The sequence below is a fragment of the Convolutriloba macropyga genome, chromosome 5 (assembly GCF_964194025.1).
Source record: "Convolutriloba macropyga chromosome 5, txConMacr16.3, whole genome shotgun sequence".
In the NCBI taxonomy this organism is placed as follows: Eukaryota; Metazoa; Xenacoelomorpha; order Acoela; family Convolutidae; genus Convolutriloba; species Convolutriloba macropyga.
The window spans coordinates 16,245,697-16,269,420 of record NC_134472.1 but is presented as its reverse complement, the minus strand read 5'-3'; the positions used below and the strand labels follow the sequence as shown (position 1 = coordinate 16,269,420).

At 35.8% G+C, this 23,724-nt stretch overlaps 1 protein-coding gene across 1 annotated transcript; it reads right to left on the bottom strand.

Moving 5' to 3' along the window:
* Positions 1–1,944: 1,944 nt before the first annotated feature.
* Positions 1,945–21,717, bottom strand: LOC142339169 (ELAV-like protein 1). The gene is made up of 6 exons (XM_075388963.1): positions 21,078–21,717; positions 17,022–17,300; positions 16,564–16,796; positions 14,335–14,604; positions 5,218–5,377; positions 1,945–2,663 (listed from the first exon to the last, which is right to left on the bottom strand). Exons 2-6 carry the CDS (start codon positions 17,293–17,295, stop codon positions 2,365–2,367), a joined length of 1,236 nt encoding a protein of 411 aa, XP_075245078.1. The 5' UTR covers positions 17,296–17,300; positions 21,078–21,717; the 3' UTR covers positions 1,945–2,364.
* Between the last annotated feature and the right edge of the window lie 2,007 nt (positions 21,718–23,724).

Here is a 23,724-nt window from a genome sequence, read left to right as displayed (position 1 = left end):
AGACCACTAGTTGGGTCTCTGGTTTATTGGCGTTTGTTAGGGATAATTTAAACGAAAATAAAAATCACCTCAATGTCACTTTTCTTATATTTATTTCTCATTTGAGTTACCACGAAGTTAAGGAGTTGTCTCTATTCGAAAGCACAACCTACGACACAAACGACCAACTAACGTCGGACGAATCGCTTTTTTAGTACTGCTGTGGGATGGATTCTATGCCTGCTCGCCTCCTTCAGTCGAGGGGACGGATGCGGCTTGTAAAGGGGACAATGAGTTCAGTAGGGGGCCTGAAATGACGTCATTGAAGGTTATTTAAAGTTATGACGATTTAAAGTTTTAAACTGACAATTTCATGGCACGCTTCAGCTGACTTCCAGTAGTAAACTGCTGCCAATTGAGTTCAGTTACTTAAAATTGTAAATGTGAGGGAAATTTAGATCATTCAAAACTCGGCCAGCAGATTAAAAAACCAATAAAATAACACAGCCGGAAGTATCCGAAAACGAAAAAAAAAGTTCATAAATATAAATAAAATTGGGGGTGGGGTTGCAAATGATAAAAATACACAAACGGGGGTGTTGAACGAATAGAAAAAGATTTACTAGATCTGAAGTAAAAGGTTATCTTTAAGCTGTACTTAGCCTCCACATAACCCATCCGTAGCTCCTCAATTAAACTTATTTAGCCTAAAAGTCACAAATTAACTTCCTCCTTTTTAAAAGTCAATCACGTGACCAAATAACCCTGCATAAAAAAATAAAACATTACCAACTAACGTCGGGCGAATTGCTCTCAAACGACCGGTTGGCTTTGTCAGTAGCTAGCCACGGTTTAGTGAGGCTAGCTTTAGCTTAATTGAAGGGGCGTGAGGTAAGCGGAGCAAGGGTGAAACAGTGGAGGGAACAGTGCGAGGGATCTTTGGCTGCATGGGGCCCTAACGGCCCGAATGATGTGTAGGGGTCGAGATCGGAGGGCTTCACACCATAAGTATAAGTCTCCAAAACAGTTTCTGTGAATCGAACACTTGGAGACTATTGAGCTGAAAGGCTCTATTATAACTTAATTCCCACTGAGCGCTACCTCTTTATGCCGATAATGAGGATGAAAAGTCAAAACGGTCTGACGAAAAATCGCATAAAAAAAACCAACAGGATTTATATAATTGATACAAATTTCGTTTGAGAGAAATTAAACATTGCCCGTAGAATACCGGAAATAACTCGTAAGTCGGTGGTGGGACCGGCATTTTTTTTTGGGGGGGGGGGCTTAAAAAGCTGCGTATTGTAGGTAGGGTAGGTGTGGGGGTGGAGGTAGAGTACACGTGAGGGTGTATGTTATTTGAATAGTGATGGGGGACAGTTATGGCAGAGAAATTTCTCAAAATGACCCTTCAGCCTTGAATATTAACTGCAGCTCCTAATATCTATACATCAGAGGCTAAGCTAGTGTTAAACAACTATGTTCGAAAACAGGAGTCAAAATTCTTAAACAAATTCAATTATCGAAAACAAAAAAGCCGAAGTTCAAGGAATTAACTATTCTGCTTCAGCTTAAAAAACTGTAGAGTACTAGTATTCTTGTTCGAGTCAAAGACCTGTAGAATACCAAAACTCGTCTAGTAAAAACCAATAGAAAGCTAATAATTAACTTCGGTTCGTCATATCGAGGAACAGAAAAACTAAGCTGCACGAGACAGCTTAGGGCATCTAATGAAACTTAATGCCCACTGGGATTTACCTGTTTATCCCGTTTCGAAAGGTCAAAGTCATGGAAAAATCTGTAAAAACCTCTCACAAAGAAAAAAGACGAGCACCAAGAAAATCCAATTATTGGATTGCAAAAAGACAAGAGCACCAAAACAATTGAAATTCTTCGGATTGCAAAAAAAGTTCACTATAATAGGCGGTTGACAATAGGACGGCAGCTATTAATCATAAACATTACTAAACAGAGCAAAGAACCCTCAAATTGAATCCAGAACCAATACAAGTTTTACAAGTGTCATTTGTTTTGTCAATTAGTTCAATACCTCAAACAAGCTTTCAGGTAGCTCTGAGGAGCTAAATCTCAACTGTCTCAATTAATAAATCTCCTCATTTAGATCAATTGGAGTAGTTATTTCACTTGTAATATTGAGAAAAACTGAAATCCGAAAAACTGTCAATATCCTCATCGAGTTTAATTAGATATAGGTAGTGTTCTCTTTCCCCAATACTCCTGACGTTCAAACGCTCCATGTCTGCAACTTTCACACTACTAACGTTCACCACGGACAATCATCATCCACGAACAGCACCTCAATGCCAAGCCTAATCCCAATAACAGTCAAATAGAACAGATTCAAGAGAAGGCTTCAAGAAGGTTTCAATCGTCAATATTAACAGCAACACCGTCGCTTTTGTAATAACCAGATCTGAAATGTTTATCAGGCGCCATTGCATAATCCCGATTGCCCGATGATTTCCCATTCGGGGCGGTTCCTGTGGGCGTAAACGTTTTGAACTTGATCTCGCAAGGTCCACAGCCAAACAGATCAGAGCGATGCAGCAGTGCTATAGTCTGCTGAGCATCTTCTTGATTTTTGAATTTGACAAATGCGAAGTTTTTGCTCAGCGATGTCGATGGATCCCGAACGATTGAAATGTAGAGCATGGCTCCTACACCTAGAGAAAAATAAACAGTAAACAAAAATCGATTGCATGTTAGATGTTGAGAGTGTTCAATCTAATGTAAATTGTACACAAGAATCTCTACTTGTTCAACATAAGTTAATAATGCAAATAGATGAAGCCTTGCGGAACGAGAAACAACGAGTTACAAAAATGCTCAAGTTCGAGAGCTCAAAGCCAGTTGTTGTAATGGTTAGGCTTGCCAAGTAAGAGATGCTGGCTCGAATAGTCCTTTTCACATAGTTGCGCCTTCTTAGACCCGGTAACAATGCATAAGGTAATGATCAAAACAAACCATGCTGCTTCGCATAAGCAATTAGCAATAAAGGGCCCTTTTCGAAACAAAATTATAGAATATGCTACAAGAAAGAGGCTAAAAGATCCAAACTATTCGAAGTTATTATAATTTAGAAACATCAATTGATTTATTAACGTCGCATTAATTGCTCACCAGCAACTGGCGGGATGGGGCTTTCTATTCCAGCCGCACTTATTTTAGCTCGACTTTAGCCTCTCAAGATTTTCAATAAGCCAAAAAAGACTGCTATGTACAGATAATTCAAAAATATGAAACTATATTCAAGAGCCAAACAAAACTAACGCACGGTATTCACAAAAATAAAGGAAAATATCCAAAATACATTTCTGGCAGTGTTGATTCCCTTAGGCTACTGCTATCACCCGATTAAGCTGCCACCAATTAGGCAGCGATTGAGTTCAAATGCTTAACATTCCACTGGAGGGCAACTTTTCGGTAAGATTTAGGACCTCAGCTGTGAACAATTTTAGTTCTTTTTAACTAAAATTTTTAAGACAATTCTGTTGGAAGGTACAATTCCAAAAATAGACCACGGGTACCCAAAATAAACAACCGACTAAACGTCGGAAGAATTGCTCTCGAACGACTAGTGGGAGCTCTAATCAATTGCAGCCTGCTTCAGTCCTGCTACTACTAAGATTTAAAGTGAAAAATGGCACCAGTTTCGGCGCACTTTTAATTTGACTTTTTGTATTAAATTGCCGACAATTGAGTTCAGCTGCTTGAAATGGTGATTGAGAGAGAATTTTAGAACATAGCTGGCAGATTTCCAGAAAATAGCCGCAATAGCTTCGTAGATCTGCAGTCCCAAAAAAAGTAAAAGAAAGACACGACCAAAAAAGAAGTTTATTCTTTTCATTAAGAGCTGAGATGTTATATTTTGATTAAGAAACTGTATAAGTTATTGCTGCCTCTATTAGCTGCTCTCAAATAACCTCCATTAAGAGTGACGCACATTCAGTTGACCCAATCTCTGTGAATTAAAGTTAACAAAAGTCAATTTCAAAGTGAGGAAGTCAATTTTGAGAGTGAGGTAAGTCACGTGTGACCAAAAATTTAATCACGCAAATGAACTAAAAACTCGCTCCACTGAGAGTGAAAAATGACGTCACGCACGCAACTCAGCTGAATTTTCCTGAACGAATGAACAAAAAGCAGATTGTGACGTCATGGTCGTAAAAAATGTTGACGACGAATTAAAAAAACATAGCAGGACAAATCCTGACGTCCAATTCAAAGAATTTTCAGTGACCAAACAAAAAATCAGACCTACAACGAACTATGAGTGTATTGGTAAAACCATTTCTAAAAAATCAGATGAAAAAAAAACAAAAAAAAAACAGAAAATCAATGTCAAAGTGCCGCTAGCGAGAACAAAAAACCACTAACGAGAAATCTAAATTTGATTCTAACAAAAAATTAGGCCTAGAATGAACTATGAATGGATTGCGAAAACCATTAAGAGAAAAATCCGATCCAAAAAATCGAAAAAACAGTAAAAATCAAAGTGAAATTGCCGCATGTGAACAAAAAACTACAAGCCAGAAAGCGAACTTTTGTTCAAACACCGTTTTCTCACTCCCCTAAAAATTAGAGCAAAAAAAATTCACGCCGCAAAACCCCTCGATTTTTCACTCCATTTCCTGTTTTGGCGTGACCAAAATCACTACTCCAATTTGACTTCAAAAATCATGAAAATGTGGGAACAGAGTTTAAAAAAAAAGACAGCGCCCCAATACAATTCAAATTCTTTGAATTGTAAAAAACCAAGAGAAGGCCAATAATAGCCTCAGCTATCGCTTCTTGGCTATTAATCACGTGAAACGCAAAAAATCAAGGGCGTAAACGTCACTCGAAAAGTCAAAATGGTCAAGCAAAAATTTTGCATAAAAAAGACACGTTTACAATAATTGCCTCTCTACGAGCAATTAAATACACATTTTTGGCAAAGTTGATCGCCTTAGGCTACTGCTGTCAGCCGATTAAGCTCCCACCACTCAGGCAGCGATTGAGTTCAAATGCTTAACACTCCATTGGAGAGTAACTTTTCGGTAAAAATTACGAACTCAGCCGTGAAAAAATTATTCTCTTTTAAGTCAATTATGTTGGAAGGTACAATTGCAAAAAAGACCACGGGTACCCAAATAACTACTGCAATACATGAAAGCAATTTATGAACAGAACACTTAAAAAACCACATCCGCTCGAAAACTTTTCGATAAAACTCACCTTGATTAAGAAGCACTTGTTTCATCTGTGATTCATCCGTGTCCTTGCCAATGTTGTAGAAAAACAGGGTGACTCCGTCTGAATTGGGAGGGATGTCTGGCAACACTACTTTCTCTGGTTTACGAGGCATAAAATCGATGTCTGCTTCTGTCGTTTCCTTCTAAACATCAGCTTATTACCTACAAACCGAAACCTATTTTCACGCTAATAAATAAACCACCCATCTTCGGGCAAAATTCTCTCGAACAACAACAATAAATTCACTTAGAGGCTTCAAGTATGACGTCATTTGTACTTTTTTCAGACAACTACTATGGTTTAGAGTTAGAAATGAAACATAAGAAACGAAGTTAGGGTGGAAGAGCTCAATTATCGTACATTGTTTCCTGAGGTGCAGAATCCATGAAGGGCTTTCTCATAAAGAGCATTCAATCATGCACAAAGCTCAGTCACTTTCGGACAGTAAACTTCTTTGACATAGTAGACACAGATTATGTATTCAAAGCACCATATTTAAAACATAAATTGTAACTCTTATCAGCCATTTTTTCATTCAGCATTTAAATCTCCGCCCTCCATTAAATGGGCGTTATGAAATTCACACCAACCTCTTTTTTATTACTTATGGCCAGTGAATATCATTTGCAGAGAAATATAGATGTACCATTAAAAAACATTTAAAAATTCTCATTTTTTAATCGACGAGGAAATATTGAGGCTCACAGGTATCAAAATCACTTTTTCCAATTCCTAAATACCTTCAGGTACCTAAAAACAGATGCAAGTAATTACTAATTAACCTCTTTATTTAAACATACCCGGCAGATTGCCGGAAAATAGCCGCCGTTGATTCCAATAAGCATGACTGGGATTGAAATAACAGAAGATATTGAAAAAAAAAAAGATTTTCGTTCAAAAACATTTTTTTAAGTCCGATTTATTTTGATGGCATTTCGTAGCTGAACATACTTCTGTTTCTTAGAGAGAGGCTACAGGGGCTACTATCAATAACAATAAGCATTAGAGAGAGGTAACTAATACTTATAGGACCGAAGTTCAAATAGCGGGCATCTAAAATTGGGCTTTATGGGTTTATCCCGTTTCTATTTCTGACTTCAATTTTTTATACTGACTGTTCATTTTGAATTGCTTTGCTGAGCAATAGATGTTCAAAAACACTTTTAGCAGAATGAGAGAAGAGAAAAACTAGCCTAGAGAAGTCAAAAAGATTTCACGCAAAATGTTGAAAAGGCGGCAAAATGAGGTAAAGCGAAACATTTTTTTATTCGAGGAAGTAAAAAAACATAGCAGGACGAGTCCTGACGTACAATTCAAAGAATTTTCATTGACTAAACAGAAAAACTAGACCTAGAATGAACTATGAGTGAAATGCGAAAACCATTTTAGAAAAAATCAGATAAAAAAATAAGAAAAAACAGACAATCACTGTCAAAATGCCGCATGTGAACCAAAAAAACCACTAGCGAGAAATGAAAAATTAATTCAAACAAAAAACTAGGTCTAGAATGAGCTGTGAATAGATTGGGAAAACCATTTGGGAAAACCATTGGGAAAAATAGATTGGGAAGACCTAGAATGAACTATGAGTGAAATGCGAAAACCATTAAGAGAAAAATCCGATCCAAAAAATCGAAAAAACAGTAAAAATCAAAGTGAAATTGCCGCATGTGAACAAAAAACTACAAGCCAGAAAGCGAACTTTTGTTCAAACACCGTTTTCTCACTCCCCTAAAAATTAGAGCAAAAAAAATTCACGCCGCAAAACCCCTCGATTTTTCACTCCATTTCCTGTTTTGGCGTGACCAAAATCACTACTCCAATTTGACTTCAAAAATCATGAAAATGTGGGAACAGAGTTTAAAAAAAAAGACAGCGCCCCAATACAATTCAAATTCTTTGAATTGTAAAAAACCAAGAGAAGGCCAATAATAGCCTCAGCTATCGCTTCTTGGCTATTAATCACGTGAAACGCAAAAAATCAAGGGCGTAAACGTCACTCGAAAAGTCAAAATGGTCAAGCAAAAATTTTGCATAAAAAAGACACGTTTACAATAATTCCCTCTCAACGAGCAATTAAATACACATTTTTGGCAAAGTTGATCGCCTTAGGCTACTGCTGTCAGCCGATTAAGCTCCCACCACTCAGGCAGCGATTGAGTTCAAATGCTTAACACTCCATTGGAGAGTAACTTTTCGGTAAAAATTACGAACTCAGCCGTGAAAAAATTATTCTCTTTTAAGTCAATTATGTTGGAAGGTACAATTGCAAAAAAGACCACGGGTACCCAAATAACTACTGCAATACATGAAAGCAATTTATGAACAGAACACTTAAAAAACCACATCCGCTCGAAAACTTTTCGATAAAACTCACCTTGATTAAGAAGCACTTGTTTCATCTGTGATTCATCCGTGTCCTTGCCAATGATGTAGAAAAACAGGGTGACTCCGTCTGAATTGGGAGGGATGTCTGGCAACACTACTTTCTCTGGTTTACGAGGCATAAAATCGATGTCTGCTTCTGTCGTTTCCTTCTAAACATCAGCTTATTACCTACAAACCGAAACCTATTTTCACGCTAATAAATAAACCACCCATCTTCGGGCAAAATTCTCTCGAACAACAACAATAAATTCACTTAGAGGCTTCAAGTATGACGTCATTTGTACTTTTTTCAGACAACTACTATGGTTTAGAGTTAGAAATGAAACATAAGAAACGAAGTTAGGGTGGAAGAGCTCAATTATCGTACATTGTTTCCTGAGGTGCAGAATCCATGAAGGGCTTTCTCATAAAGAGCATTCAATCATGCACAAAGCTCAGTCACTTTCGGACAGTAAACTTCTTTGACATAGTAGACACAGATTATGTATTCAAAGCACCATATTTAAAACATAAATTGTAACTCTTATCAGCCATTTTTTCATTCAGCATTTAAATCTCCGCCCTCCATTAAATGGGCGTTATGAAATTCACACCAACCTCTTTTTTATTACTTATGGCCAGTGAATATCATTTGCAGAGAAATATAGATGTACCATTAAAAAACATTTAAAAATTCTCATTTTTTAATCGACGAGGAAATATTGAGGCTCACAGGTATCAAAATCACTTTTTCCAATTCCTAAATACCTTCAGGTACCTAAAAACAGATGCAAGTAATTACTAATTAACCTCTTTATTTAAACATACCCGGCAGATTGCCGGAAAATAGCCGCCGTTGATTCCAATAAGCATGACTGGGATTGAAATAACAGAAGATATTGAAAAAAAAAAAAGATTTTCGTTCAAAAACATTTTTTTAAGTCCGATTTATTTTGATGGCATTTCGTAGCTGAACATACTTCTGTTTCTTAGAGAGAGGCTACAGGGGCTACTATCAATAACAATAAGCATTAGAGAGAGGTAACTAATACTTATAGAACCGAAGTTCAAATAGCGGGCATCTAAAATTGGGCTTTATGGGTTTATCCCGTTTCTATTTCTGACTTCAATTTTTTATACTGACTGTTCATTTTGAATTGCTTTGCTGAGCAACAGATGTTCAAAAACACTTTTAGCAGAATGAGAGAAGAGAAAAACTAGCCTAGAGAAGTCAAAAAGATTTCACGCAAAATGTTGAAAAGGCGGCAAAATGAGGTAAAGCGAAACATTTTTTTATTCGAGGAAGTAAAAAAAACATAGCAGGACGAGTCCTGACGTACAATTCAAAGAATTTTCATTGACTAAACAGAAAAACTAGACCTAGAATGAACTATGAGTGAAATGCGAAAACCATTTTAGAAAAAATCAGATAAAAAAATAAGAAAAAACAGACAATCAATGTCAAAATGCCGCATGTGAACCAAAAAAACCACTAGCGAGAAATGAAAAATTAATTCAAACAAAAAACTAGGTCTAGAATGAGCTGTGAATAGATTGGGAAAACCATTTGGGAAAACCATTGGGAAAAATAGATTGGGAAGACCTAGAATGAACTATGAGTGAAATGCGAAAACCATTTTAGAAAAAATCAGATAAAAAAATAAGAAAAAACAGACAATCAATGTCAAAATGCCGCATGTGAACCAAAAAAAACCACTAGCGAGAAATGAAAAATTAATTCAAACAAAAAACTAGGTCTAGAATGAGCTGTGAATAGATTGGGAAAACCATTTAGAAAAAAATCCAATCCAAAAAATCGAAAAAAACAGTAAAAATCAGAGTGAAATTGCCGCATGTGAACAAAAAACCACTACCGAGAAACCGAATTTTTGTTCAAACGCCGTTTTCTCACTCTACTTTAAAATTAGAGCAAAAAAAATTCACGCCGCAAAAAACCACTCGCTTTTTCGCTTCATTTCCTGTTTCGGCGTGACCAAAATCACTACTCCAATTTGACTTCAAAAATCATGAAAATGTGTGAACAGATATTAAAAAAAAAGACAGCGCCCCAATACAATTCAAATTCTTTGAATTGTAAAAAAAATAGGAGCGCTATAATAGCCGGCTGAGAAGATGAGGGCGGCTATTAATTATAATTAAACTAAAACATTTGAAATATTAGGTCTAGGGAATTGTTCACAGAATAAAATCACCATTTACTGCGAATCAAAAAAGAGCCGAAAGAAATAGATTTTCCTCAATATTTAAACATACCCGGCAGATTGCCGGAAAATAGCCGCCGTTGATTCCAATAAGCATGATTGGGATTGAAATAACAGAAGATATCGAAAAAAAGATTTTTGTACCAAAAAAAACATTTTTTTAAGTCCGATTTATTTTGATGGCATTTCGTTGTTGAACATACTTCTATTTCTTAGAGAGAGGCTACAGGGGCTACTATCAATAACAATAAGCATTAAAGATGGTAAATAAGACTTATAGGAACGACGTTCAAATAGCGGGCATCTAAAATTGGGCTTTATGGGTTTATCCCGTTTCTATTTCTGACTTCAATATTTATACTGACTCTGTTCATTTTGAATTGCTTTGCTGAGCAACTGATGTTCAAAATCACTTTTAGCAGAATGAGAGAAGAGAGAAACTAGCCTAGAGAAGTCAAAAAGATTTCACGCAAAATGTTGAAAAGGCGGCAAAATGAGGTAAAGCGAAACATTTTTTTATTCGACGAAGTAAAAAAAAAAATAGGAGCGCTATAATAGCCGGCTGAGAAGATGAGGGCGGCTATTAATGAACACTCTTCTTGAGTTATGGTAACTTGAATGTTAATCATTTTTTATGGGCAATTAGATGTTCGCGCCCTCAAATTTAATTGCCGGTCAGAAATTTTATGTGAGCCTCCCATTTTCGTACTGACCGATATCTGTATACAAGCAAAAATAGTTCCCTTGAAATTTGGATCAGCCTGCGATGCAGCATCTTTCAGTTGCTGAACCTCTAATTCGCCATAGTTTCAGTTTTCGAAAAAAATTTAATCACGCCAATGAACAAACATACCCGGCAAAATTGCGGAAAATAGCCTCCGTTGAACGGCTTCACGCACATTGGGATTGAAAGAGAAAAAGAAAATAAATAGATAGAAATTGACAGAATTTTTCGAAGTGTCAATTTTTTTTGGTGTACAAATTCTCCATATTCGGTAAGATACTAGAATTACACTTATATCATTTTTTTAAGCTGAACGCTATTAAGCATAAAACTAATGCCAGCTAGCAATTGCTTTAATGAACTATGAAAACCTAGTGCACTATGACTTTATGAACCGGCTTCATATGCTTATCCTGCATTCACTACATTGCGTAATTCAATGAGTAAAAAATTTAAATTCCATTCAGTTGAAACAGTGAGTGAAGCTAGTCAGAAGTCAAGCGTTATAATCGTGACTTATGTAAAACGACAAACGTGATCAAAAGGTAAAGCGAATTAAAAAACTAATCAAGACAAGACCTGAAATACAATTCAAAGAATTTTCATTGACAAATAGACATAGAACAAACAAACAAACAGACATAGAACGGACTATGAGTGAATTGTGAAATCCATTGCTTGAAAAATCAGATAAAAAAAATTTAAAAAAAAACAAAATATCAATGTAAAAATGCCGCATGTGAACAAAAAACCACTAGCGAGAAAGCGAATTTTTGTTCAAACACCGTTTTCTCACTCTACTTTAAAATTAGAGCGAAAAAAATCAACACCGCAAAACCACTCGCTTTTTCGCTTCACTTCCTGTTTCGGCGTAACCAAAATCACTACTCCAATTTGACTTCAAAAATCGTGAAAATGTTGTGTACAGATCTTTAAAAAAAGACAGCGCTCCAATACAAATCAAATTCTTTGAATTGTAAAAAAAGGAGAGCGCCTAAAAAATAGCCTCTGAGAAGCCGACGGCGTCTATTAAAACAACACTCTCCACTATGAGTGGAAAAAGACGTCACGTACGCAATTCAGTTGCATGAACAAAAAGCAGATTTGAAGTGGTGATTGTGACGTCATAAGGTTGTAACAAAAATCCTGTTGACAAAAAAACCAAGAGAAGGCCAATAAAAGCCTCAGCTATCGCTTTACGGCTATTAATAACAAACAAGTCTTAAAAAATTTCAACTGGGGCGAGTGGGGGGATGACTGAAGCGGGATCAAACTCATAAGATTCAAAATTTCCCTTCTCGCGAATTTATGTCTCCTGGAATTAGTTTCTGTGAACCGCATAACCAGAGACTATTAAGGCGTAAGGTTCAAAGAAAACTTTTCATTCAATCTGGGCTTTACTTGTTTATCTAGTTTCTGAGGACAAAAGTGCTAAAAGCGTCAAAGACAAAATCAAGCAAGCAAAAAATTACAAAACGTCACCGAATGACGTCAGTCGAATTGCTTTCAAACAACCAGGGAGTGCTTGGCTTCGGTAGCAGCCAGCTGGGGCTTAGAGATGCTATCTTTAGGGGGTGTCAGCGGAGGGGGTTTGAGGGGGGGGCAGGGTTGTGTGAGAGCTGGACGAGAGGGGGAGAAGTGTGACGGGGTTGAGTGTCGGGTAGGTCTGCGGGTGGAGGAAGCTGATTTATGCGGGGGGGGGGGGTCAAAAGATCAAGAATTGATTTTCACGCCCTTAAATTGTCTCGTCAAAATAGTTTTGTTAATCTTAAGAGACTACTGAGGCTTAAGGCTCTAAGAGAACTAATTATTTATAGTTATGCATATAGGTTCTCTGATTGAATATACTGTTGTTCCGCTTTTTTTATAAAGGTGCTAGAAATTAACGTATGTACTTACATTACAGATCCTCATTTTCCAGTATATTGAACAGCAAAAAATCGATTATAACGGTAAAAACTAAAGCTTCAAGAGCAGAAACAAGCAACTCAGTCAATCTGAATCGTTTTAAGAAATTGATAAAACACCACTGCTGTTTTTCAAACAATCTACTGCTTTTTTTTCAATCGAGACAGATGATTGACATTACAGGTACTCAAAATTCAGTCCAACTAAATTCTTTTCAACCTGATCATGCTTACACCGAAATCAAATAAAATTCTATTTCTAATTTGTAAATTTTTTAACATAGCCGGCAAATTGCCGGAAAATGCCCGCTATTGAACCGCTTGAAGCACCTTGTGATTGAAACAGAAGAGAAAAATTAAGAGACAGAAATTGATATAATTTTTCTAAGTCTCAGCGTTTTCTTATTTGGTGAGCAAATTCTGCATACTCTGTTAGATCCTAAAATTACACTTAATTCAATTTCTAAACTGAAGGCTATTAATCATGATAATAACGCATGCCAGCAATCACTTTAAGGAACTTTGATAACCTAATATAATAGGAGTAAATGACCGGGTTTTATATGCTTTTACTGTTTCTTTCGATCTTTTGATTTCACTCTTTTGACTTTGACCGTATTCACAACCTTGCGTAATTCAATACGTGAAAAAAATTAAAATCAATTCAGTTTGAAACAGTGAGTAAGGAGTCATGCGTGCAAATTGTGACTCATATAAAACATAAAACGTGATTAAAAGATAAATCGAATTAAAAGGAGAGCTCCGAAATAATAGCCGCTGAGAGGCTGACGGCAGTTATTAATCACACTGCAAAACAGTTCGAAGTTTTCTTAATTCCGAAGGCTACCGTGAGACTCCATTTAATTCTCATTACAAAACACTGGCAGCAATCTTTCTAGATTTTCTGCTCGTATTCCACAGCTTGGTGGAAAATAGTGCAATTGAAGTTGTGATGATACATACAAATTGCGCCGATACATACAGACTGCTTTAGAAATTATTAGAAAATGCTTCTCTGAAACAGGCAGTTAATCATTAAAAATTTACATAAATAAACCTCATGAAACGAATCGCTATCAAACAAAATGTGAGTGCTAATTTCAATTTAAGACAAATGGGGGCAGAGTAGGTTCTTAAGATGTCATTAGAGCTTTCTTTAGACCAATACTAATAATTCAGCGGTTTATATTCTAAATGAGAGAATGCGACCACGCAAAAATCAAGAAAAGTATGAAAAAGATACTCGATAGATCAAATCAATCAATTAAAAAAACATTGCATAAAAAGACCAACAGGACTAATAACATAACCGACTAACATCAGGCGAATTGCTCTTAAACGACTGGCGAGCGGTTCACTCCGTCGGAAGCTAGCCACGGTTTAGTGAAGCTAGCTTTGGTTAAATTAAAGGGGCGGTAAATTAAAGGGGGATGTGGGGGAGGTGTTGTGTGTGTGTGTTTTGGAGGGGGGGGGGGGGGGGGGGGTTGGGGCGAAACTCTCTTCACACCCTAAGTATAAATCTCCAAAACAGTTTCTGTGAATCGCATAATTGTTGACTAGTGGGCTGAAAATCTCTAAGAGAACTCAGTGCCCGCTGGGCGCTACCTGTTTATCCCGTTTTTTCTAGGACAAATGTCAAATCGGTCAGAAGAAAAATCATTCAAGCGGAAAATTTCATTAAAAAGACCAAGAGGACTAATATAGTTGCTACAAACTTCGTTTGAGAGCAATTAGTAATTGCTACAAACTTTGAATGGAAGACTGAATAGAATAACAAAATTGCTACAATCTTTGCTCGAGAGAAAATAAAGACCAGTCCGTCTCTTAATTGAGCAATTTTTCCTGCGTTCAACCAGCTTGAGAAAAATCAAAAACTAACTCGGCGTTTAGGCGGTGGCGGAGGAATCATAGAAGGATCAATCATGTCTTCATGCTGTTGTTGCATAAATCCATTGTTTGAATGAGCGTGATGCTGTTGGAATCCACCCAAATGATGACCACCTATGAACTGGCTCTGTATTGTAGGATCCATACCCATTCCGAATGCACTTGGAGTTGTAGTACTGTGTAGTGATGATCCATTAGTCATAGTCACTTGTTTCAGTGCTTTTTTCTTTTCGGCCTGGATGCTGAGGTCTGATACACTAATCTAACAATCATGAATGACGTAAACAATTATCAAGTAGTGAAGCAACTCATTAAGCTTTTTTCAGCTCAAGTATTAAAGCTTTTTTAAGGGCTAAAAAAATTCGGATCTGTTGTGTTTGGTCCCCCCCCTTCCAGTCATGTCGTCATGTAAATTTTACAGCCCCAGGCCCATGCATGCTAGTTTTTTACATAGTAACGTGGTATATAACAACAGAATTTTTAACTGGGTGTCAGAAAACACCGGGGCGCCGAAATAGAAGAGATCCAAATATGGTCGACACTTTCAAACCTTTATAAAGCAATTATTTAAATGTATTGTATAGTCTAATTCTGACGCTATACAAATCACTTACTATATGAATACGCCTACTATACTATACGCCTACTTACTATACGCCTACACTGATCAACAAATTAGCCTCAAACCAGAAATAAAAGTTTTTGGGAAAAATTCAGTAATCATGTTAGGCATGACCAAAATCTAGAAACAAAACCAATCAAAACTTGGCAATCAACACGATATGCAACATCCTTTAGTTGAATGGCTGAAATGTTGGCATGAGAGAACCACATGAGAACGCCTATGTTATCAGCCGTCCTTGTGACTCATGAGCCCATTAATTTTCATACTGATCTTGCAGTAGTTCTACTAAATGTGACTAATCATTTTCAACTGACGTTTGCGATCAACTTTTTGCAACTGGCAAACCAACTCTCAAAGTCAACACATAAACCTTATCGAACAAAAACAAAAACTACTTGCGTTCAATAGTGAGTACAGTCCTCCATCACAACAGAAGGCTTGAAATTTAAACCCAAGACTCAAACGATTGTCAGATATAATCAAGCTAATGTTGAGCAAATATAATTTGAATAAAAAACAGTCCGAGACAACAAAGTTATACCACTAATGACTCACTCTTTTTTCTGTACTTCTTTCTGGAGATTTAAGCTAACGCTAGGCAAAAAACTACCAATTTTCCGGCACTTAGTCGTCAACCTCAAATCCAGAAGCAAAATCCACGCCCAGCAGAACTCGAAATGATACCTCGCTCAGTAGTAGTCATGCCATCAAAAGATCAAGTAATGAATTCACAGAATTTTACAGCAATTTTAAAGTAGACGCGATTTAAGTATTGGCTAAACAACGATCGCAAACATTAAAGTTTCAGATAACTGCAATGTTTAATACAATGAAATTATTACTTTCAAAATTGAGCACAAACTACTGATCAATAACGCGTGCCTGAAAAACAAGGTCGCAGAACGTCATTGAGAAATATAGCACACCCAATCAGTAAGGACCTCTCCTAAAAGCCCATTGGAAAAAAAGTAGAACAAACGAGCTTTAGTAAGCCACAGAAAGACACCAAAAGAGTTATTAAATGCTTAAGACGGAAAATACACCTAATAACGTATTAATCTATACCAGATTTGTTCTCCAGCTCGAGTGTTGAGTGCTAAAATCATACGGAAAAAACGCGACACCCAGTAATGACAAAAGCAGGCAGCCAAAGATGAAAGTACTATTTCAGCGAACGCGGCATCTTACCGAATGCGGGACATTGAGAGCCACAAAACTATAAAACTGACAGCGTAGTATTTCGATATAATCCAAAGCTACTTTGACAGGAACTTGACTGATGGGTGAAGTAGCGGACACGCTTTCTTCTCCCTTAGATTTATGTCTCCCAGAAAATTTGACACGGCACTTTTTAGACCAACTTAAATTCGGTCGGTTGATTCTACTTTGTTTACCATCAACCAACGAGGTTAAAAAGCCTAAAGAAACATAGCCCCATATCAATCGAGTTCTAAAAAGACAGCATGCCAATAGAATTCAATTTCTTCGAATTATAGAAAGAGGGCACCCCAACACATTTTCTTTGATTTTTTTTAAAATACGGTAGCTATGGTTAGGCACAATAAAAATCAAAACTCTGACATAGACTGTATTTACCTTTACGCTCAGTGGTTGCGAGAAAAAATCGTCAGTGTACTCATTCAACGCCTCAATACTCGCTTTAGCATCCATTTCCTCTTGGTATGTCAGGAAAGCATATCCTTTGGCAGTGCCGTCGTTCTTCAAAGGCAGCTGAACCTCATTTACTTCTCCGAATTCGCCAAATAATTCTTGTAGTTTCTCCTCTGTTACTTCGCTAGGAAGTTTTGAAACGAAGATTCGGGTACCACCTGAAATTTAAAAACGATAGTTAATATGGGGACCATCCCCGTTTAATTGGGTGTTGTCACAAGCGGGTTAGAGACAGCATTGAACAGCGACTGAGATGGGTGTCAAACTTTTAACATTAGGGCCCGCCCTTCATTTGAGAGCGATAAAAAAGATATCATTAGAAGCTCCAAAAAACATCACTATACGCATTTTGAAAAATAAGAGGCCATTCTCGGTTGACTCACCTTTCTTTGCTTGAAAATTATTTCTTCTCGCAAACTGAAGTTTCAAATATTTGTCTTCCACTTGATAATTGTTCAGCTCTTCCATGGCCTTTTGTGCATCCTCCTCTTTAACGAATTCAACAAAGCCATAGCACAAAGATTCTCTGGTATTTCGGTCTTTGATGACTTGACAGCTCTTTAACTCACCAATACTTTCAAAAACTTCTCTGAATTGAGCGTCACCCATACTTTTCGGAAGCTGATTGACAAGGATATTAGTTTTGGACAATGCCATTTCGACTGAAAACAAAACTGAGCTCTGTTTGTTTCACAGGCGAGCATATAGTAATTTCGCTGAATTTTTATTCAATTATACTTTCTGCCAGTTAATTTAAAGATTCAATTTAATTCCTAATTTAAAGATTCAACCTAGTCCAAGTCGCCGAAAAGTTTAAAGACGTAGCAGGCAAATTGTTTGAAAAAGCCACTGTTATTAATCCCACTCCCCGAAGATGGGATTGAATCAAATAGAAAATTAAATTAGATTTGAATTTCGAAATGCTGTATAAAAGGTACCATCTATTTGTACAATCAGCATTTGAGAGACATTCAAAAAGGTCGGAACCAGTCGAGTAATGTCTTTCCAAAAACAATTAACGATATGGCTGGCAGATTGCCAGAAAATAGCCACAATAGCTTCGTAGATCTGCAGTCTAAAAAAAACAGTAAAGACAGACCAAAAAAATAGTCTTTTCATTGAAGAGTGAGATGTTCAAATTTCATTAAAACTGTATTAGTTTTTGCTGCCTCTATTAGCTGCTCTCAAAAAACCTTCATTTAAAGTGGCACACATTCGCTTGAACTTATCTTTGAATTAAAGTGAAAAAAGGTCATTTCAAAGTGAGGAAGTCATTTTTGAGAGTGAGGTAAGTCACGTGTGACCAAAAAATTAATCATACGAATGAACAATAAAAAACGCTCCACTAAGAGCGAGAAATGACGGCACGCACGCACAAAATGAAATTGCATGAACGAATGAACAAAAAGTGGTTGTGACGTCATATATTAGTAACAAAAATGTTGACGAAATAAAAAAACCAAGAGAAGGCCAATAATAGCCCCAGCTATCACTGTGCGGCTATTTAAAATGAAGCATGGCCTGAAGAGCTAATTTACTGGCCCCTACCAGAATTGTTTCAGCACGAATTGGTTACCTTGCATGTAATTATCCCTAAGTTTATGTAAAAAAGCTGGAAGTTGTCTCGGATAGCTTTATTGATCTTTCTATTATTTTGATGTCCAGTTTTGCAAAAGCATTGAATATATTTCGCACTCGCGTCACCAAAGATTTATTTTTGTTTTTAGTCGATTTCACTAAGAGTTTAAGCTCAGTCTTTATAGCGTCTCCTTTTAAAACATTTTCTAATTCAAATTTGTTTATCGTATCATTCAAAAAATAGTTTGGTGAATCTTGTCTAAGAACCTTGGAAAGGACCTCAATTAGTCCATAGAGGTGAAGTTCCGGTGTGTTTAAAATTATTAGGTTTTCTTTGACCTTCGAAACGCTTTCAAATTTTTGAAGACCAAAAATAATTCTTAATATATGATTTTGCGGCCATATAAGTTTAAAGTCCAGATACATTCACAGGGCTTTACACAAAGACTCCATATTGCCGAATCGGTTGACCTTATGTTACAAGAGTGCAAGATTTTTACGACTGAAAAACTTTGTGGAACCGTAAAAACAATTTGTTACACATTTGATTCTTTTGCCATTTCTTTTCCATCATCGACCACTCAAATATTTCATTGTTTCTGTATTCACTATAGAAGCTTTGGGTATTTCTTTGTTGCATATCTATAGGCGCCTTGGGTTTTTTCAGTTGATTTCCAGAAATTTAATTTTATCATGATTAATATTTAGCTGATTTTCTTCCATCCAGTTGAACATTTTTTTGAGATCTTGCTCAATGTTTTGGTGTCCTTATTTTAGCGAGCAGTAGATTAACAGATCATCGGAAAACGGTGCTGTGTTGCACATTCCACACACAAATCAAAAAATTAATTGGTCTCAGTAAGGACCCTTGAGGAAGACCGCGTTTCGTGGCTCCTGTTTTTGATACAATTTCCTATTGGAATGAACTGCTATCTTTATTTAATTCTGATTTCAGAAGACCAAAAAATCTGAGGTCAAGAAATACCCAACATGATGATTCATTATAGTACTATTGCAATATAATATGATGCATAGCTTATACCTTTTGAGCAATTGCTTCAATGGTACTCCCTTTGCTTCAAAAACTGAATGATTAGGACTTAGAACACCGGTTTTTCTAAAAAGACATAACGCGCTTGAAAATTAAATTTTAGAACACTGCAAAGTACTGGCAAAAGAGATATTGATTTGTAATTGTTTACGTCATTTTGACAACCTTTCTTTTGAAATGGTAACACCTTAGCCGTTCCTAGTATTTTAGGAAAAAACTTGAAATAAAAAACATTTTATGAAAACGTCACATAAGGTCTCACAGATTCAAACGGCATTCACAGATTTCAGCAGATCGATTGTTATTCAGATTTTTTATTGTTTCGTAAATTTCAGTCGGAATAGTCTCAGAAAATGTAAGTTTTGCCAACATGCTTCATATAATTCAAAGCGTTTTGTCTGTGCTGCTGTAGCGCCAAATTTACGAAAATTATCCTTAACTTTATTTGGACTGAGTTGGCATAGTTTATGAGACAGCGGACCATCTTTTGTGTTTGACAAGCGTGAACAAAGACTTATTTTTTGTTTCACTTCGTATCGTTCGTTCGTAAAACTCATCAGTTTCCTTTATCTTATATTGCAGAGTATGGTTCCATTTTTTGCCCCTATGCTCTAATCCTAGGTGCAACCCGATTTTTTTTATTTTGTTTATGTTTTTTTCTTATAGAAAGTGGAAATTTTTCCTTCGAATCAAGGATTTCTTTTTGTAGCTTTCTATTTTTTTATCAATGAAGTCTTTACTTTTAATTTTAAAATTATTTTCTCTCAGCTTGTGGGATACATCATAAATTGTGTTTTTTATTGATCTTGTGAAGTTGTTTTGAAATCAATTTTCCTTCTCTGTGTGGTCGACTTTGAGCTTATTATTGTAGAAGAATACAGAATAATGATCCGATATGGCATACTTATCAAGACAACAATCTCCAGTAGTTTTTGAAAAAAGGTCAATTGATGTCTGTGAATGTGATGTTTCACGTGTTTTTAAGTTCGCATTAATTAAATTTTGTCCAAAAAATGACAACCATTCTATTAATTTTCAACTTTATATATCTCTTTTTATCTATATAAAAATCCGCACAAACTACGTGTTTTTCTTGTTCCTTTGAATCTAAGGACATTATGTAATCCGATAGGAAGTTTAAAAACTCGTCAAGTGGATACCTTGGCGCATGTTAAAAAGTATCTCTTGTCCTTCAGCAATTTTGTTGCTTAAAATTTGAGCATTTCAAAAACTGCTCTTAATTGTGTTCAAAACTTTCAACTTGTCTGACAAAAATAACCCTACGCCGCCACCAAATTCGCCGCAATGGCATGTTTCTATTTGATTATACGTTGAAATATAAGCTCCATTTCAGTTGTCATCCCTAGTACAGGTTTCTTTAAGTAAAATCATAAGTGGTTTTTGGCCTCTAGGTTTTCTAAATGAATTTCAAGTTGCTCGAAATTAGGCCACTACGATCTTTTTTTTCAATTCTGCTCATTCTTTCGCGTTTGCATTTCCTTTGCGTTTGCTGTGGTGTAATTGTTATATCCTTTAGATGTGCGCTATATGTAAATATATATATATATAAAACTTAAAAAATTATTTTTTCAAAGCAAGTATAAATATATATATATATATATATATATATATATATATATATATATACAAAATGAAAAAACAATTACATATATATATATATATATATATATATATATATATATATTTATATACACATATATATGTATATATATATATAAATAGAATTATTGGTATTAAAAATGATAATATAGATTGGAAAAGAAAGCGTATACAGAAATATTTGTTTTACCTTCCTTTTATCCCCATCCCCTCTTTCTTTTTCTTTCTCTCCTGCTTCCCGCTCCACCATCTTCTCTCCTCTTCCTCTTCCCTTTCTCAATCATTTAATTGTTTCTCATTCTTCTTTTGAAAAAGAGGGTCTTGGAAGTCGCAGAAATGTTTCATGGTTTCTGTTTTCTTTTTTTTAGAATTTCCCTTCCACGGAAGTCGCAGACTTAGCGTACCTGTTGTTCGGGTTTATTTTTATTTTTTTTCCTCAGAAGGTGAAAAAGTATGTCCGCGGAAGTCGCAGAAACAGTTTTACTTGGCGCGGAAGTCGCAGATTGAGCTCATTTGAAGTTCGGGTTTACCTTAAAAACTTTTTTCTTACAAAGTGAAAAACTGTGTCCGCAGAAGCTGCAGAGCAGTTTGAGATTTTTAAAATTTTAATTTGCGTGGAGTGCCCTCTCCCCGGAAGTCGCAGATTAGGGTCCTCCATTGGTCGTGTGATTAGGGTCCTCCATTGATTAGGATCCTCCAAAATGATGATAAAAGATGAAAAAAGCCTAATTTTCTCTGTCTCAAAACAGAATCTGTAACTTGATCTGCAGTTTCATTAGATTTAATAAGTAAGTTGAATTGCATTAAATAAAATAATGCTTTATAATAAAAAATACTACGCAACCTTCGAATGAGTTTTCCGACTTTAGGTAGGAGAGCTCAAATCAATTTTTCCTTTATGACTCAATAGCTACTAGTAAAACTTTTCATTTAAGTTAGTAGGTGATATGACCAAAGATATTTATAAAATGTAAGCAAAAACAAAAAAAAATCGCCTAAATTTTAAGACAAGAATCACACAATATAATAGGGCATAAGTTCCCACTGATGCATTCAAGAAACTTCAAATAGGCGCAGGTAGAACACCCATGTTTCTTTTTAATAGCACTTAAGGGAAGAACAACTGAAAATAGAAGTCAAATATGAAGAAAAATGCTTTCGAAAACCGGAAATTTGTTCAAATTCAACTTTCACAATATTATAAAAGTAGTTCACACTTCAAATTCACACTTCAATCATGTTCATTTTTGCTGGTTTTACTGCTCTGACGTCATTAAAAATCAGCGCTATAATTTCAATTCTCGGTGATGTCAAAAACTTGAAAAAATATTTGAGCAGAAATAAAAAGGCCTCATTTGTTTTAAAAACCAATTTTGAAAACAACCGCCCTTCTCGCAAAACAAGAAAACAAAAAATGGATTTTTTTTCAATTTTTTAAGTAGCTTTCAAAATCAAAAATCGATTGCTCAGAACCCAAAAAACCATTTAAACCATACATTTTTGTCATTAGCAACCAGTGAAAACTGTCATAAACGAAACTGTATCACTAGACAACAAAAAAGGTTCAATCTACAGAACTGGTTTATACTTTTTAAACCAAAAATTTCTGAAAGTAACCAAACACATTAGCTACGCAGTAAAAAATTTCATTTTACCAAAATTTTTTGAGTAACTTATGAGACCTGTTCCTAAAGAGACCTGTTCACATTAAAAGATAGCTCAACGAAAATTACTTTCAACAGTCAAAAAAGTTAGGTAAAAACTTTTGAGACCAAATACTCTCTGTCACGAAAATGACTAGCCACAAAATCTAATCGTTCATTAGTTTCTTTAGCTTGTTTAGCGTGAAAATTGACTTATCAGTAGTATTACCAAAGGATAAGACAACAAAAATAAATTTAAATCGGCAGAAATTAAAAAAAAACACTAATATTTTATGATATATATTGTCAAACTAAAAAAGCGTTGACTACCTGTTCTGTGTCCAAGCAACTGCAAATAAGTGCCATTAAAATCACTTCCATATTATTAACAGCACTCAAGAGAAAAAACACTTCAAAACAAAAGTAATATTGTCCCCCTTGAAAAAAGTTTTCTTCGCAAAACAGAAAATAACACTTTTTCACTCAGCTTTGCAAAATCCATGCTTCAAGGCTTTTTTTCTCTTTGCCAAGACAGCTTGATTAAAATCACCATTATATGTTGACTCCTAACTGACGTCAAAAGGACAAAACTGATTTTAAAAAGACAATGCACCAAAACAAACAAAAAAAACTTTGGGTTGTAAAAACTTAGCACGACAAAACCTGAAATGAATGCGAAGTGTTGAATTAACCGACCATATGGACGTGACAGTCAACAAAATTTTGACAACATCAAACTATGACTGTCAACAGAGCACAATTTTTTTCGCTCCACGTGTCTTTAGAATGAAAACACAAAAGAAAAACAGCTGTGCAAGTCAATAATGGACGAAGCAAAAATGGTAAAAACGAATTGGAAGGTTTTTGAAAAATGAAGGCATCAGAGTGAAAAAAAACACCCCACCACATCATAAAACAGAAAAAATACAAACCCAGAAGTCTCGAAACAAACCTTCTCATCTCAGCTCCGGAGAAAGCAGACGAAAAAAAACAAAAAAATGAAGAGCAGGTTTCATTGATTCACCATAAGAAAAAAATGCAATGAAGGCGATCACAAATAGCTGACGCAAATATTTGATGACGAAATGCAAGGTCTATTAAGTGTTTTGTAGGATAGACAAAAAGACCAAAATAATCTTAAACGCGGGCAAAAGCTAAAAATTAGTGCTATGTACTCCTTACTAGCAACTGAAG

Excerpts from the sequence above, each read along its gene's own strand:
- LOC142339169 (XM_075388963.1), bottom strand. The coding sequence starts at position 17,295 with ATGGCATTGTCCAAAACTAATATCCTTGTCAATCAGCTTCCGAAAAGT. Across the intron at positions 16,797-17,021 it reads TAATTTTCAAGCAAAGAAAG|GTGGTACCCGAATCTTCGTT; the intron begins GTGAGTCAACCG and ends TTTAAATTTCAG. Across the intron at positions 5,378-14,334 it reads CGCCACCGCCTAAACGCCGA|AAGGAAACGACAGAAGCAGA; the intron begins GTTAGTTTTTGA and ends GCTGATGTTTAG.